We start from the raw sequence: 16,848 nt of genomic DNA, 5'->3' as shown, positions 1-16,848 counted from the left end.
TTTTAATAAACACTATAAAGTTATAAATTATATAATACCTTTTTAATATTATTTTTGTATATCGATGTTATAATATACTTTACATTTATATAAATTTTATTAAGTAGATACAAAAAAAAAAAAAAAATAGAATTAAGTAACTACTATAATATCCTTTGCCTTTAAGAGGTTATAGTATAACTTTTTATGTATTTTTTAATAAATATTTTAAAATATTTAAAGAACAAAAGATGAAAAAAAGCATTATGATTTTCTCATTTATTAAAATTGTTGTACTTATCTTTTTAACGTGGATACCTCATTTAAGTGATCATGTGGTATGATAAAATTATTTAAGTATATTTTTGTTATTTATATTTTTCATTTTATATTTTTATGAATACTGTTTTCATCATTATATTATTTATTCATTAAATAACTATTATTTATTTTGGATTTTTAGATTAGGTCTAACAAATACCTAGGCAAAAAGTACACGCTTGCTATAAAATTGGACGACAGAATATATCGATTACTAGCAAAATATAAAAAGGATAAGGATTCAAAAGTTGTAATGTTAAGAGATGATATATCAAATAATGGAATGGACAAAAAAAAGGGTATATCTAATACTGAAAAGGAGTGCACAGAAAAAAAGAAAGAATTATATAGAGGTTCACTAAATAATTATGATGGACAAAAACAAGATATGAACAATAAATGTTCTAAATTTGTGACAAAAAAATACAGTCATCTTGAAAAAAAAATATTCAAAGAGCTAGATTTTGTAGATTTTCTTAAAAGGAACAAGAATATTAGTGATAAGACTTACAAAAAAATAATGCGTAAAAAATTCTCATTACGATTAGTATCACCTTTATTATTGTTTTTGTTGTTATTTAGTCTACTCATAGTAGATATATCTCTGTGTTTATCTAATGTAGATGCATTTTGGGAATTATCAGGATTGAAGTCGATTCTAAGTCCCTACGAGGGAATTTTAAAGCAATATTTTAAGTGGTTATTGACTGGTGTAACAAATTCATCTAAAAGTGTATTAGGAGAATTATTTAATATTGTATTATATGTTATACCTTTTTTAATATTAGGTGTTACACTTATATCGTACGTTTTTTATTACCATAAAAAAGCTAAAAAATATGAAAAAATTAAGTTCAATAAAAAGTGAAATGAATAATAAGGAATATATATTTATAATGTAACGTATATTTTAATATGATTTAATATCTACAGTGTTATTAGTTATGTGTACAATAAACATATAGTTAATTGCTGAAAATTTATGCAATCAATTACATATTAATGCATTTTCTAACTCCAAAGAATAAAAATATATGTTCTTAGTTTTTTTATGGATTTGAATGTTTTAATTTGTTTAAATTTGTATTTAAAATTATTGTATTAACTTAATTATATACCACTGTATATATCATCTATTTTTGATTTAAAATAGGTTTCTACGAAGAATATATTCATATGTTTTTAAATGAAAACATAACAGTATAATCAATACAATTTTATTAGAGTATTTTGTTTCTTTATATATGAAATAATAAAAATTTTGTGTGCTATTTTTTATCTTTTCTTTGATGAAAATTACTATTTGTTAATGTAATTGAAAAATATAAAATTCCTTTTAATTTAACAATAAATGTGTCTTGTTTTTTTTTTAATGAAAGGAAATGAAGAGAATTTGTTGCATTAATATATATGTATATTTTATTTATTTAAGAAACGGCTAAAATATTTATTGTATAAAATAAGTTATATGAGATAAGAGTTATTAAGAATATTTACTGTAAAAATCATTCAAATATACATTCAATTTTATTATATAAAAGTAATAAATGAGAAGTTAATAATATATAAGAAGATAAGGTTTCTTTTCTATTTGAGTTATAGACGGAATAGTTTACATACTTTGCATTTTTAAATATGTAGAATTTAATATGAAATTAAAATTATTAATAATTTTATTATGGTTTCTAATTGTGCGTTAATTCAATTTTGCAAAAATTAATTAAATATGAATTACATTGAAAATTTATAAATAAATATAGTATATATGGCCCTAATTTTTTATGTCATTCAAATATTAAATTAAAGAAATAAATCCAATAACATATTAATAGATCATATATACAATAACTTTTTTTATCTCCCCTATATTGTAGTTCTCTCTAAAAGTTATATATGTATATAAATATATAAATTCACAATAGGAGTAATTAAAATAAGTATGTATTTTATATCATCCTTTCTTCGCGTTTAGATATATACATATACATTTATGCTTCTTTTTATAGTTGTCTATAAATAAATCAAGTAATATTTTAATAATATTTTGAGTATATATAAAAAAATATATGAATTATATTTATCATAAATAAATCTCTGATATTTAGAACTCATATTTTTTTTAAATAAAATATAAGGAAAACATAGAATTACTTTTTTACATGTAATTCATAAATGCAACTTTGAAGTTCACGTTTCTTGTAAAAAATAGCTAGATTTATTGATATTATTTTAGTCTTACTAGAATTCGTATGTGAATGATTGTTAGATTTGCATTAATTATACAGTTACTAAGAATTATAATGTACTTATACTAATTATTTTATTATTACATATACATAACGGTTAATTATATACTATTATAAATGTATTGAGTAAATAATTACGATAAAATAAATTGACATAAAAAAATTACTTGTACCGTATTATTTCTATTATTGAGGAAATAAATAAATAAATATTTCTATTAAATAAAAGGAAAAAAAAAGTTTAAGTTAAATAAACCTTTCAATGTATGCTTGAGAAAGTAAAAAATTAACTCACTTACTTCATTACATTAAATGGAAGGTGTACGTTATTATAATTTGTTAATTAACACAAGTTGCATACTTTTTATTTTACAGGTATTTATGTGATAACTTATTTATATATAAAAAAATTTAATTCATAAAAATATTTTTTAATGAAATAATAAAAATAAATGAAGAATACTAAGAGAGTGCCATTATTAATGTTAAAATAAGCACATACAAAGTATTGGAATAAAAAATATACTTTTCAATTTTTGCATCTTAGTTTAGTAAACCAAAAAAACTATTTAAACTATAATAGTTTAATTTTATTTTGTTTAAAGGGAAATAATGTTTTACTTATAATAAATTATAATTGCTATCTGTTTTTTTATAATAAGCAAGGAGTAGAAATAAGAGTATATGAAATAATTTTCTCGTTATATGAAAATTTTACATTATATAAATGATACTGTAGCTTTTATTTCCTTATAAAAATATATTTCTCAGTATCCATTTATATAAAATAGTAAAATGCTTATTCTTTCAATAATTTCTTTATCAAAAAATTTGGTTCATCTTCAATAATTCATAGTCCGTGTTTACCATTATTTTATATATATTAAATTTTTATTTCATGTGACTATGCTTGCTTGGAATAATATATGACTACAATTATTTTTGAAATTCTTAAATTAAATACAATAGTTATTTATGGTAAATTTATTTTTACTTCCTTTTATTATTTTTTTTTTTGGAAGTATTTTTTCCTTTATAAACGTATGTTTATTTATACTTTTTAAAAAAACATAAAGTATGAAATATATAAATATTTTAACACCACTTTAAATATTAACGAATTTCGTTAGTATATGAATGAATGGTATAAATTTATAAAATCATTATAAAAAATTATAATGCTCGTTATTATAGTACTTTAAACAATATGAAAACTTGTACATATTTTTTTTTAACTGTAAATTTTATTATATGCTTAAAAATTACAAAATAACATATAGTTCTTTAGATACATAATAATATATATATAATATATATATAATGAAAAATATATTTTATAGCTCCAGATATTTTTACTTTCATAATAATTAATTTTATTTAGCTATAACATGAAACACTAGAAAAAACAAGTATTTTATTAGAATCATTAATTCAATACAAAATATAAGTTCATAATTAGATTCAGAATACTTTTATGTGTATATTTTCTACAAGATACACTTTCTTTTATATAAATGAAAGATTTTTATCTCTAATTAAATAATTTTTTAATTTTATTTTATCTAGTATTTTTTTCAACACTTATAATTATATTAGCTTTTATGCTTATAATAGTGATTACGAAAATCATAAGTAATATTGAAAAATACAAGAAAATTAAGTTGGTGGCTGAGTAGAATTAATAATAGGAAACACATATTTTCTAATAAGGAATTTATTAATATGCAATAAGATCCGTAATATCTTAAGTGACATATTCTGAATAAATGTAACTATAATTGCTATATTTTTATAAATGTTGTATTCTCACCTTATCTTCTTGATACATAATTGTAAGAAAATGTATTATGAGTTTTTTTATGAATTCATATGTTTTCTGTTGATTCTTATTTGCATTTTAATATACTTTATCTGCTTAATTAATTATATTTGGAGTAATATATGTATTTATATATTAAAATTGATTTCTATGAAAGTATGTTTTTTCTGTTTTAAAGTGAATATATGATAGAACAGTTCAAAGAATTTTATATAACTGTCATAATTTATATTTAAACTAAGAATTTCTACCATTTGCTTTATAACTTTAACTATTTTTAAATAACTATTTGTTCATGTTATAATGAAAATGTATTATTATTGTAAAATTATGAATAAATGTACGTTGTTTATAGCATTATAAAATGACTTGAATATAATTTTTTTTTGTCCATTTAACAATATTTGTTTTCATGGAACTATAATAATATGTTATAATCATAAGAATATGTAGAAGTATAGTAAAAAACATTGTCCTATATACACAAAAAAAAAAGAATGTTAAAGGAAATACGGTGCAAGTTTGAGAAATATTTTTTTCATCTAAAAAAAAATTATTATATTTAAATTTTATATCCATTAAATACAACTGAATGCAGTTATTTTATTAGTGAAATTATATTTATGTAAAAAAAAATTATTAACAAAATTTTCAATTTATATATACACTGAGTATAAAATTTACACGGATTAATTCTGTTAAAAATATTTTAAGTTCTTATTACCTAAAGAACTCACAAAAGAAATATTTCTTTAATATTTTTATAGTTTTCCTTTTCTGTGGCTTATTATGCATTCATATATGCGTAAAAATATGTATATAGCATAATAAATACTTCCGATAAAGTTAAAAAAAATAAGTAAAATATATAACAATATAAATAGCGCTTTTATAAAAAGTATCGTTATGAACAGTTCAATGAGAAATTTCTTGCTTACTAAAATTATAATTTCTAAAAAGAAATAGAAACAAAAAGTAAAATTAAGAGTCTGTTTATAACAAAAACTTTTGTATTTATACTTTTTATATGGATATGATGTTATAATAATGTTGTATAATTAAAATGTGTCTTTATTTTGTATTATTGTTATTTTTTTTCCCCTGATTATTTGTTTTATTTTTCAAATCAATATTCACTTATTAAGAAATTTAAGATTTACATAAATAATAAATAATATTTATGCCTTTTTTCTAGAGTACTAATAGTAAAATTACTATGAAGAACGAATATAAGCATTTTATAAGATATCAAAACTAGCTTAATTTTAGTAAAGATCGAAAGAGAATATCAATTGCAATATGTAGAGGGAAATAAAAAAAGGTATCGGAAAACTATGACTTAATAATGAGAAGATGAACTGCGATTAGAAAATGAAGAAAGGTATGTAAAATGCAAAAAAATAAGAGGTAAGAATTATAAGAATCAGTTAAAAACATAGAAAGATAAATTAATTTAAAGAGATTAGAGACTTATTTAATTAAAAGTATTCTAAGAAAAAAGTAAAATAAAATGAACGAAGAACAACCTAAATTAATATACAAACATTTTGAAGAAGTTGTACTAAATACCGTGAGGATAGACAAATATATTGCTAAAAAAATATTTTCTATGCTGAATTTTTTATAAGAAAAATAATAAATAACATAAAAAATGTGCATTAGATGCAGTTCCTTATATATAAACAAATAAAATAAAGATCAGATTTTTTAGGAAGACGAATTTTGTAATAAAATATATTTTTGGAATTATGTTGAAATAATTCTTGCAAAAGTCTTAATGATATTTTTCTTGTTCCATTCTTTTGTAACTACATCTTATTAGGCTGTAATATTCATAAGAACAAGTGGTGTAATACTTAACTATTCTTTCATAAATACATAATAATATTAATTACCAATAAAAGGAGTATATATTCCATATTTTAATCAACATATATTTCCACGAAACATTATTTTTTTTAAATTCTACAAAAATATGGTGTATCCTTAGTGATGTTACTTCATAACTAAATATTAATATATGTAATTTTTATAAAATCACATAGATATACGAGAAACGTTTTATATACTAAACGAAAATTAATGTGAATTCCTAAAAATTACTTGGGTTCAAACATGTATTTTTCTCATTTATGCATTATATTATCTTTGGAAGTCAATTAAATATTCCTATTTGATATATCTATGCACCTAATATTATTATTCACTTATGATGTATGCACTTGGAAAAAACTAAATATTTCACATAAATATAAAAAATTATTCATATGTGGTACTGTAATCTGTACGAATAAGCATAATTAAATAATTTTAAATAACATGCATATTTTTATTAGATATAATATTCAAAAAAAATCTAGGAAAAAATATATACACCTAAAGAAGGATAATAAAATCTGTAACAAAATAAATTATAAAATACTAAATAAAAAATGGTACACATATACAGTCTGTATCATAATAAATTCTTCATAAAATATAATTCTAGTTATTAATATGAGAATTAAATTATTTTTATATAATTACGAATATGTTGTATGTAACAAAATGACATCCAAATAATAGAAACATTTAATAATAAAAAAGTCAAATATTTCTAAATTTGCATATAACTTATGTATATATGCACATAAAAAATAATGATATAAAACAGTAATTTTCTTTTTTTTTTATTAAGGAATATGGATAATATTATATAAAATATTAAATTTGATTATTTCTTTAATTCTTTCCGTTCAATTAATTTTTTCTTATAAGAGTAATTTTTTTTGTACAAATTAGTATCAATTTATTATTATATAATTAAAATTATATATATATTTCTTATTTTAATAATTCTACAATCATTATAGTTATATGAAGGAATAAAAATCTTGGAATTATAAATATCCATAGTTTCACACATATAATTCATAAAAAATCAAATTTATTTTATTTATTATAGACAAAAAAATATTATAATTTAACGTTATAAGTTCTTTTTTCCACAATTTATTTATAAAAAAACAAATACAATTTTATCGTTCCTTAAAATTTTCAAGGATAAAATAATGTATCCATGTTCATTCTAAATTACATTATATGTAATATTTTACGTTTTTTTTATTATTTAAGAATATTTATCTTGTAAAATATTTTAATTGAAATTAATTTTTATTTAAATTTTTTTTTTCAAATTTTACATTTATTAAAAATATATTTTTTACTATATTTAATTAAATATTTATAGAATTTTTTTTTTTATTTAATATTTCCATCGAAATTATAAATTTTACATTTAAAAAAAAAGAAAAAAAGGGAAAATAGAAAATAAGAGAATTTTTAAATTTTAAAAGTTGATTTTTCGTAAAAATAGTTAATATTTATTTTTTTATATTTTCCGAAAATTATAATATTTTTATTATAAAAATAAAATACAAAAATATAAAACAATTAGGAGTTATTTCTTTGTAAATATGAAGATTTTGGAATTTAATGAAATTTAATAAAACAAAATAAAAATAACATTATATTAAATATTTATATATGGTGAATATATATCACATAACAGATTATAATTTGCGTAATAAATAATATTTTGTCGTTTTTTTTCTTTTTTTTCTCATATTATGGCTATTATATGCAGTACAATAATTTATAAATGTTAACTATAAAATAATGTTTAATATGATATTTACACACTAATATGTTTATTATTAGGATATATAGCAAAATAATTAATAGTTATATATCCATTTGTGTTAACGTACCTATTCAGGACATATATATATATATTTTTTTTTTTAATGTAAAAATAAAAACTTTAAGGGCCAAGAAAGCCGCTTTGTTTTATGTTTTTTTTTGAAAAGTATTAATAACTAAAAATTTTAATTATTCGGTTAGATAATTTAAATATACATATAATCTGATCACTTATCAATAGTATAATTTTTGTCCATAATTATTGTAATTAGTCTTGTATTTGTTGTATATAAATCATTATTGCTAAAATTTATGGAAAAAATATTTAAATATTTTTTTCCTTTTTCAATACATAATATTTTTATTTTATATATGGAATTTAAAGCTCTTTTTAAAATAAGATACATAATGAAATAATAGTACAAATATCAGTATCATGTTATTAGTCTCTTTCGAGTATCAACTGAACTTGTTAACTAATGAAAGATATTGTAATATGAACTAATTCGAACATGTACGGAAAAATAAAATATTTTATTTTAATTAAAATTTTTACCTTTATCCTTTTAATTTGGACATATTCATATTTAAATAATTTGGTATAAAGACAACATTCCAGAAAAGTTGCTTAATATATTTTGCTGCTTCATATTATATATACATATAGATATACGTATTTATAAGAAACTTTGCACAGTAAATAAATATAACGCATTATATATATTATATATATTCCTCTTATTTGTAATGTAACGTTTATGAATAATCAGTTAATAACTGCAAATAGCATATTGACTTCAATAACTTATAGATTATTATCAAATCTTAAGTGTAAACAGGAAATGAAGAATCTACAGAAGGTAAGTTTTCTGGAAATAAAGATGGTAATTCAAAGAAATGAAAAATCTGAATAAGGAAATATTGAAAATTCCAAAAATGAAGAAGAGGAATTAGACAAGAAGCGAACATCTGCGTTGGGTAAAAATTCTGGAGCTACAGATAATTTTTTAGAAAAATTGAAAATGAAGCATTAACTGGTATAAAAAAATTGATGATATGTATTGATATTGATACAAAATCGTATTTAGTGAATGATTCATTAAAGAGATCTGTTTTAGCGCTTGGTGGAATATTAACCTATTTTATTATAACAGTTATATGGGCCATTGTTTAATCTCTATAATCAATATATCTTAAATGTTCATTAGTATGTGGTATTTTAAAAGCTATTCATTTGTTATTATAATATAGAAAATGTTTAAAGTATGCTATATAATGAGGGAGGAAAGCACAAGAGTTAAAAGGAAAATATGAAATTATTAAAATACAGTAATAACGAATAAATTTTTCTATGAAAAAAAAAAATTTTATGTAACTAATAAAGATATGCTTTTTGATAAGTGAAGTTATTTGACAAAAAAAAATCCCATATATGCAGATAAATTGTTCTAGACAATCTAGATGTATACTTATGTATATAGTTGAACAACAGCAAAAAAATATATGCTTAATTTTTATAAAATTTAGGTTATTTTTATATATTCTTTTGTTTTATAATGTATTTATTTGAGTACTTAGTATTCTAGTGTAACATATTTAAATCTACATATGTTATACAATGATATTTTTTTAGTTTTAAAAAAAGGTGAAATTAATATAGATCATTGTTCAGAAGAGAAATATATGCTTTAAATGGGAAAATTTTATATATATATGTGTTTTATATTAACGTGTATTATTATATTTTATAAGAGTTAATTTAATTTAATATATAATGTTATATTCAAAGCAACATTTCTAGAGTTGATGAGTTCATTTATATTTTTAATAATCATGTTATTTATCGCTTTGTTTTTTTTTATAAATGTAAATAGTTGTTAGATAAATTATTTAAAAAGGTTTATTATAGCTTAGTTTTAACTTTAGTACAACATGATAATATACCTTTAATAAAACTAGGTCCATTTTTTTGTTGTACATGTTTTTTTTTATTTATATATAAACTTAACAAGTGTTTTTTTTAAAATAAAATATTATGAGAAATAAGAAATTCAGAGATTGTATCATATATATATTTTTTTTAATATATTTTTATATTTTTTTGCATAATTTGTGAAGAATACGAATATGTGCTAATGCTTTTTTTAGGTATAAAAATAAATTATTAATATTATTTTACCAATTTTAGAATTAATGAAACTTTACAATTATACAAATAGATAAAGTCTATATATAATGTAATTTTTTAAATCAAATGGGTCATATAAATCCATTGCATAATTATTCCATAGATATCTATAATAAAATTAATGATTATAAAATATTAATATATTTTTTTTGTGACATAATCAAGCGAATTTTTCTTTGATATAAAGTTTAGTGAGATACTAAAATGTGTGCAAAATTAAATATTTATTTTATACTATCTAAATCAATAACTACATGAATAAAAGTGAATAATATTATATATTTATATCCATTTATATATTTGTGATACCCTGTATTTTTGTTCTATAAATGCAATTCAATCAGTAGCAGTAAAAGTTTAAATAAGTAACAAAATATTACGAAATTTTATAAACGATTACGAATTTTTTATTAGTCATAAACCTTTTTTTAATAATATAGAAGTAATTAAATGAAAATCCACGTTACACTTCTAAGTTCGAAAAATTTTTATAAAGCTTTTACTAAAGCTATAATTTCTAATATATTTTAATTAAAATATTAAGCAATATTTTGAATGTAGTAATGAATTATATCATTATCCCTTAAATTTATATATGAACTTTTATCATTATTAAATTTTTTTTCCTTTAAACATTCAATAACACAATATGAAATTGAACTCCAAAAATATAGGTTAATGTTTTTTTTATTTTTTAAGTGGTATATACCTTTGAAAGTGCACACCTTATACCATGAAACATATTAATTATTTCATTGTTTTCATAAAATATAGTTAGATGAAGATATGATGGTATTAGTATTTGAATCTATACACAAAAATTCACCACAATTCTTGCAAAAATTTTAATGTTTCACAATTTCTTTTTTTTCTTTATTAATATTAAAATTTATAACATTTTATGAAATTATATAGTTTTCTGTAAATAAAATACACACATATATATAAGTATTATTACTTAGGGTTAAAATTATTCATAGGGAATAATTAACATTTTTTAATACAATTTTAATTTATAAAAGGTGCATACATAATAGATTATTTTTTAAAATATTACGGTTGTTAGGCAAAAAATAAAAGGTAGATACATTTACGATTTTCTTACTTAACTTGCTTAATTGTCGTTTTGATAGTGTTTAATAAATTTTACTTAAATATTTGTAAAAAAATTAAATGGTAACTAAGAAGGATATGTATTTTTATTCTAAATAGAATTAAAAAAAATGCTTAACTAAAAGAAAATTGTTCTGGTGTTATTTAATTTATAGATGAATTACTCGGTAACATGTTTTTTTTTTTTTTTTTGTTACCTTTTTTCTATATATATATGTATAATTAAAAGAAGAAAAAAAAGAAAAAGTCATTAAATTTATGAATAATAGAACAAATTTTACATTATTAAAAATTTCATTCTCTAGAAATTATGTAAAACGAAATAAAAGATTATTTTTTATTTACCTTTAAACAATATATACTTTTTACGGATTAGATACCATGCTACAAACTATATTTTTTAAATATATTATTAATTCTAAAACGATGCATGTGCTATTGTGGCTACTAATACAAACAATACAAATAATGTAGCACTAAAAATTGTACAAAATATTTTTTTCGCTTATTATTAAAATTATTTTATTGTTATAAAAATTCCTATTTTATTGGAAATATTATGTTCTTCTAAATATATATTTCTTAAAAAATTAGAATTATTAATGGGAAAATATCATCAAAATTAGGTGATACACTATTAATATATTGAAAAACGTTTTATCTACATTCTCTATATTCTATATTAACTTATTATTTTCAAATATTAAGAAATCATATATATTTTTTTTCATTTTATTCTGAGAAAAATAAAAACGTTAATTACTATTTTAGATTAAATTATTAATTAATATTTTTTGAATATATATTAATGAATTCAAAATATAATATTTTAATGAAAATTTCTTTATTGTATCAACATTATGATAAAAAATTTATCATATATATTAATGCTTCTTTTCTTTGTCTCTATTAATAAAGCATTATTATTTTATATATTTTATAAAGATCTTAAAAAAAAAATTAACAAAAAAAAAATAAAGAAATAAAATTAATAGTATTCTTAATATTTTAAAGAACATAATTTTGTTGTTAATTTTTGCCTTATTAAATATAGTACAATATTATCTATCTACATAATTGGGAAAAAAATGAAGATTTTACCTTTTATTAATATTTTTACGTATATATTTTTCTCCTCAATATATAATTTTTACATTGACAAGGTATAGCACTAATATTTAATTATATTTCTGCTTTTCATATTTTTGGTGTTTTATTTTTATATATAGTGTTTTTTAATAATAGAATATTTACTCTTTTAAGTATTAAATGTATTCTTTGATCTTTTAGAGTACTTTCTATAAATGTGGAAATGTGAAGATTGTTGTTGATGGGAAATTATGTACAAGAATTAATAGATATCTAGCGAAATGTAAACAGAATAAAGATTTACATGTTGTTGGATTAAAAGAAGAAATACCAAATAATAGAATATATGAAAAAAAAAAAGATATATCTAATAATGAAAAAGAACCTACAGGAAGAAAAGAACAACCAGCTGGATGTTCATTAAAGAATTCGAAAGTCAATAGATCATTTGTAAAAAGTAAATCCTGTATGTTTGAAACAAAAAAATACAGTCATCTTGAAAAAAAAATATTCAAAGAGCTAGACTTTGTAGATTTTCTTAGAAGGAATAAGAATATTAGTGATAAGACTTACAAAAAAACAATGCGTAAAAAATTTTCATTACGATTAGGATCACCTTTATTATTGTTTTTGTTGTTATCAACTCTACTCATAGTAGATACATCTCTGTGTTATCAATCTGGAGGACATGGATTTTTGGAATTATCAGGATTGAAGACGATTTTAAGTTCCTGGGAGGAAACTTTGAAGGAATATTTTAGTTGGTTATTGACAGGTACATCTCAAAGTGTATTAGAACCATTATTTAGAATTGTATTATTTGTTATACCCTTATTAATATTAGGTTTCACCCTTACATCATACGTTTTTTATTATCATAAAAAAGCTAAAAAATATGAAAAAATTAAGTTCAGTAAAAAGTGAAAAGAATAATAAGGAATTTATTTCTTTAAGGTAACGTATATTTTAATATGATGTAATATCTAACATGTCATTAGTTATATATACAATAAACATATAGTTAATTGCTGAAAATTTAAGCAAGCAATTACATATTAATGCATTTTCTAATTCGAAAGAATAAAAATATATGTTCTTAGTTTTTTTATAGATTTGAATGTTTTAAGTTTTTATAACTTTTGTTTTAATTATTATATTGTGTAATTATATATTACTAAATAATACATATATTTGCGTATTAAAATAGAATTCTATGAAAAGTGTATATTTGTGCTTTAGAAAGCATACATAACAGTAGAATTAACATAATTTTAATAGAGTATTTTTGTTTATTTTTATTTAAACTAATATAAACAATGCTTACTATTTTTTTTTTCTTAGAAGAAAATTACTATTTGTTTAAGTAATTAGAAAAATAACCTATTAGTTCTAATTTAATAATAAATGTGTCTTTTCTTGTATTTAATGAAGTGAAGTGAGTATATATTATTGCACTGATATGTATACATATATTTACTAAAGGAAAAACTTAATATATATTTTGTAAAATATCTCTGTTGAGATATGTACTATTCATATTTACTGTAAAAATTTACTAAAACACATTTACTTTTATTTTTTGAAAGATATAAAATGGGGAATTATTAATATATAACAGGGCGAACTTCATTTTATATATGGATTATTTGTAATAGTTCACTAATTTAGGAACTCTAAATTCTTACAGTTTAATGAGAAGTTAAGAATATTTGTAATTTTATTATACTTCATAATTGCAGTGTTATTTGGATTATGAAAAAATTAATTAAAACTAAATTACATTGAATATTTATAGATAAATGTAATGTATAGGACTCTTATTTTTTTATCATTCAAACATTTAATTAACGAATTAAATTTAATCACATATTAATAGATAGTATGTACAAAGGATATTTATTCTTCCCAGAAATATATGTAATATTCTATAAATGTTTTATATGTCTAAAAAGACATAAATTATCATTTCATTAATTAAAATTAATATGTATTTTCTACAACCATTTCATTATCTGTAAGAATTTATTTTTATATTTGTTCAATCTTTTATGGTAATACACAAATAAATTATGTAAATATTAATATTATTTTATGGTTTTATGCACATATATGGTTTACCTTTACCACAAATAATTTACGAATATTTATAACTATTATTTTTTTAATAAGGTAAGGGTAACAATATCGAATTATATTTTTTTTCATATAATTCATTAATATAGATTTGGATTTCAGGCTATATCTAAAAAATAGTCTAGGTTTATTAATGGAATTTTAGTTTTAGTAGAAATCGCATATAAGGGATTATTAGATTTATGCGAATTATGATGTTCCAGGTAATCAGAGTATTTCTGCATTTATTATTTAATTATTACAATTAAGTAATTGTTGATTTAGTTATGCTTTAAATATATCACTTAAAAAATTTTGATATAATAAATTTGCACATTATTATTATCATTGTTAAACAAGTAAAAGGAAAAAATAAAAAAAATCATGATAAATAAGTATTCCAATGAATTTTTGAGGATGTAAAAAAAATAAAAGTGTTCTCTTAATTGTATTAAATGGAACTTACATTTTATTATAATTTATTTGATAGTACAATTTTTCTACTGTTTATTTTATCAATTTTTATGCTTTAACTTATTTATACGTAAAAAATTCTTTTTAATTAGGTAACATTTTTGTTAATGAAATGATAAATGTTTGTAAGGAATACAAGAGGTTGTCATTAAGAATGTAATCATATGAACATATACATTAGTGGAATAAAAATATATTTATTTCATTTTACAAAACTTGATTTAGCAATTCAAAAAAAACATTTTAATTGTAATAATTTACTTTTTGTTTTTTTTTTTAAGTAATTATAATTTTTTGCTTATAATGGATTTTTAATTTTTAATTGTGTAAAAATGTAGAAAGTGTAATAATAACATATTACAAAATAATTTACTTGTTAAAAAAAATTTTTATGTTATGTAAAAATATTAACTGTTTATGTTTATTCTTAAGAATATGTTTTCAATAGTATATATTTAAACAGAATAGTATATTATGAATTCTTTTATAATTTTTCCAATAGGAAAAATAGTATATTATTCGTATTCTAAAATTTTCTTTTAACAAACTTTTATATAACTTAAATTTGTATTTAACATGGCTAGATTTATTTATAATATTATATGATTATTTTTATTTGCACATACTATTATTTAGTATCATAGAATATAATATTCTTTTTATTTATTATATTAAAAAGAAGTAAATGTAATTAATATACATAATGCACTTATTTTTTATTTTCTATGATGCATAAAAATAATCCACAAAAATTATGTATTAATTTAAGGCTATTTTTAATCTAGAATAATACTATATTTTAAAGGAAAATTATACTTGGAAATATAAAAAATAAAAGGGTAATTTAAGAAATAAATAAAAAATATAATAAAAAATTAAAAAACACAGGGAAATGTATTTACAATTTTTATTTTTGGAAAGCAAAAATATATATTATTGTACAAAAAAAAAAAAATAATAAAAACGTAATATACATATATGGTTTAAATGCAAATGAATATTTTTTTATTTAATATTTCACTCAATAATATTATATTTTTATTTAATATTATAATATAAAAATATATTTCGTTTTTTTTACAATTATGAATGTTTATTGTGTTCTCAATTAATAGCGTTAATATATTCTAAGCTCAGAAGCTAAAAGAAGAACAACTATTACTAATATACATTTATGTAAATTTAAAAATTTATTTCAGAGTTTACAAAACAAATATAATATATGTTACTATATATTTTTAATTTTTATATATTTATATTCAATTTTTTTTTATTTTATTTAATAAATATATATTAAAACTGAATGGGTAAATAATATAAATATGAATGTTTATATATCATTTTATTATGATAATTGTTATCAATAGAGCTTTATAAAAATTTTATTTTTATGAAGGTGTATTATATTATTACTTAATATAAAAAATTAGATATCAATTTATACTGTCATCACTCTTAGAAAAGTATTTTAAATTATTTGAATTCATATAAACATATAGCGAATACCATATAGAGAATAATATTAACGATTTTGATAATAACTTATTAAGATTGTTGTTTTTGGAATGAATGATACTTTAATAAACTATATAATATGATTACAAAAATTTTAAGGAAATACATAATACGAATAATAAAGATCGTAAATATACTTATTCTCCTTTAAAAATAATAATGAATTCAGGAAAATGAAGAATATAATTATATATATTTGAAAAGTCATTTAATATATATTTTCATAATTATTAAAAATTTAGGAAATTTTGAAATATCTGTTACATATATATTTATATTATATAATATATATTATCAAGATTATGCACTTA

General features: G+C 18.7%; 2 protein-coding genes and 1 pseudogene across 2 annotated transcripts, besides 1 other annotated feature; all 3 read left to right on the top strand.

The window, feature by feature from the left end:
- Positions 1–230: 230 nt before the first annotated feature.
- On the top strand, positions 231–1,168 carry PmUG01_08010800 (fam-l protein; the record flags this gene model as incomplete). The annotated part of the gene is made up of 2 exons (XM_029004275.1): positions 231–317; positions 443–1,168. The coding sequence occupies 2 exons, from the start codon at positions 231–233 to the stop codon at positions 1,166–1,168; spliced, it is 813 nt and encodes a 270-aa protein (XP_028860980.1).
- A 7,390-nt stretch (positions 1,169–8,558) lies between these two features.
- Positions 8,559–9,616, top strand: PmUG01_08010700 (annotated as a pseudogene).
- Positions 8,559–9,616: a sequence feature (Plasmodium exported protein, unknown function, pseudogene).
- Positions 9,617–12,435: 2,819 nt separating this feature from the next.
- Positions 12,436–13,360, top strand: PmUG01_08010600 (fam-l protein; the record flags this gene model as incomplete). Its single annotated transcript, XM_029004274.1, has 2 exons — positions 12,436–12,510; positions 12,638–13,360. 2 exons carry the CDS (start codon positions 12,436–12,438, stop codon positions 13,358–13,360), a joined length of 798 nt encoding a protein of 265 aa, XP_028860979.1.
- Between the last annotated feature and the right edge of the window lie 3,488 nt (positions 13,361–16,848).

Source organism: Plasmodium malariae (assembly GCF_900090045.1).
Source record: "Plasmodium malariae genome assembly, chromosome: 8".
In the NCBI taxonomy this organism is placed as follows: Eukaryota; Apicomplexa; class Aconoidasida; order Haemosporida; family Plasmodiidae; genus Plasmodium; species Plasmodium malariae.
This window is presented reverse-complemented; position numbering and strand designations above follow the sequence as displayed.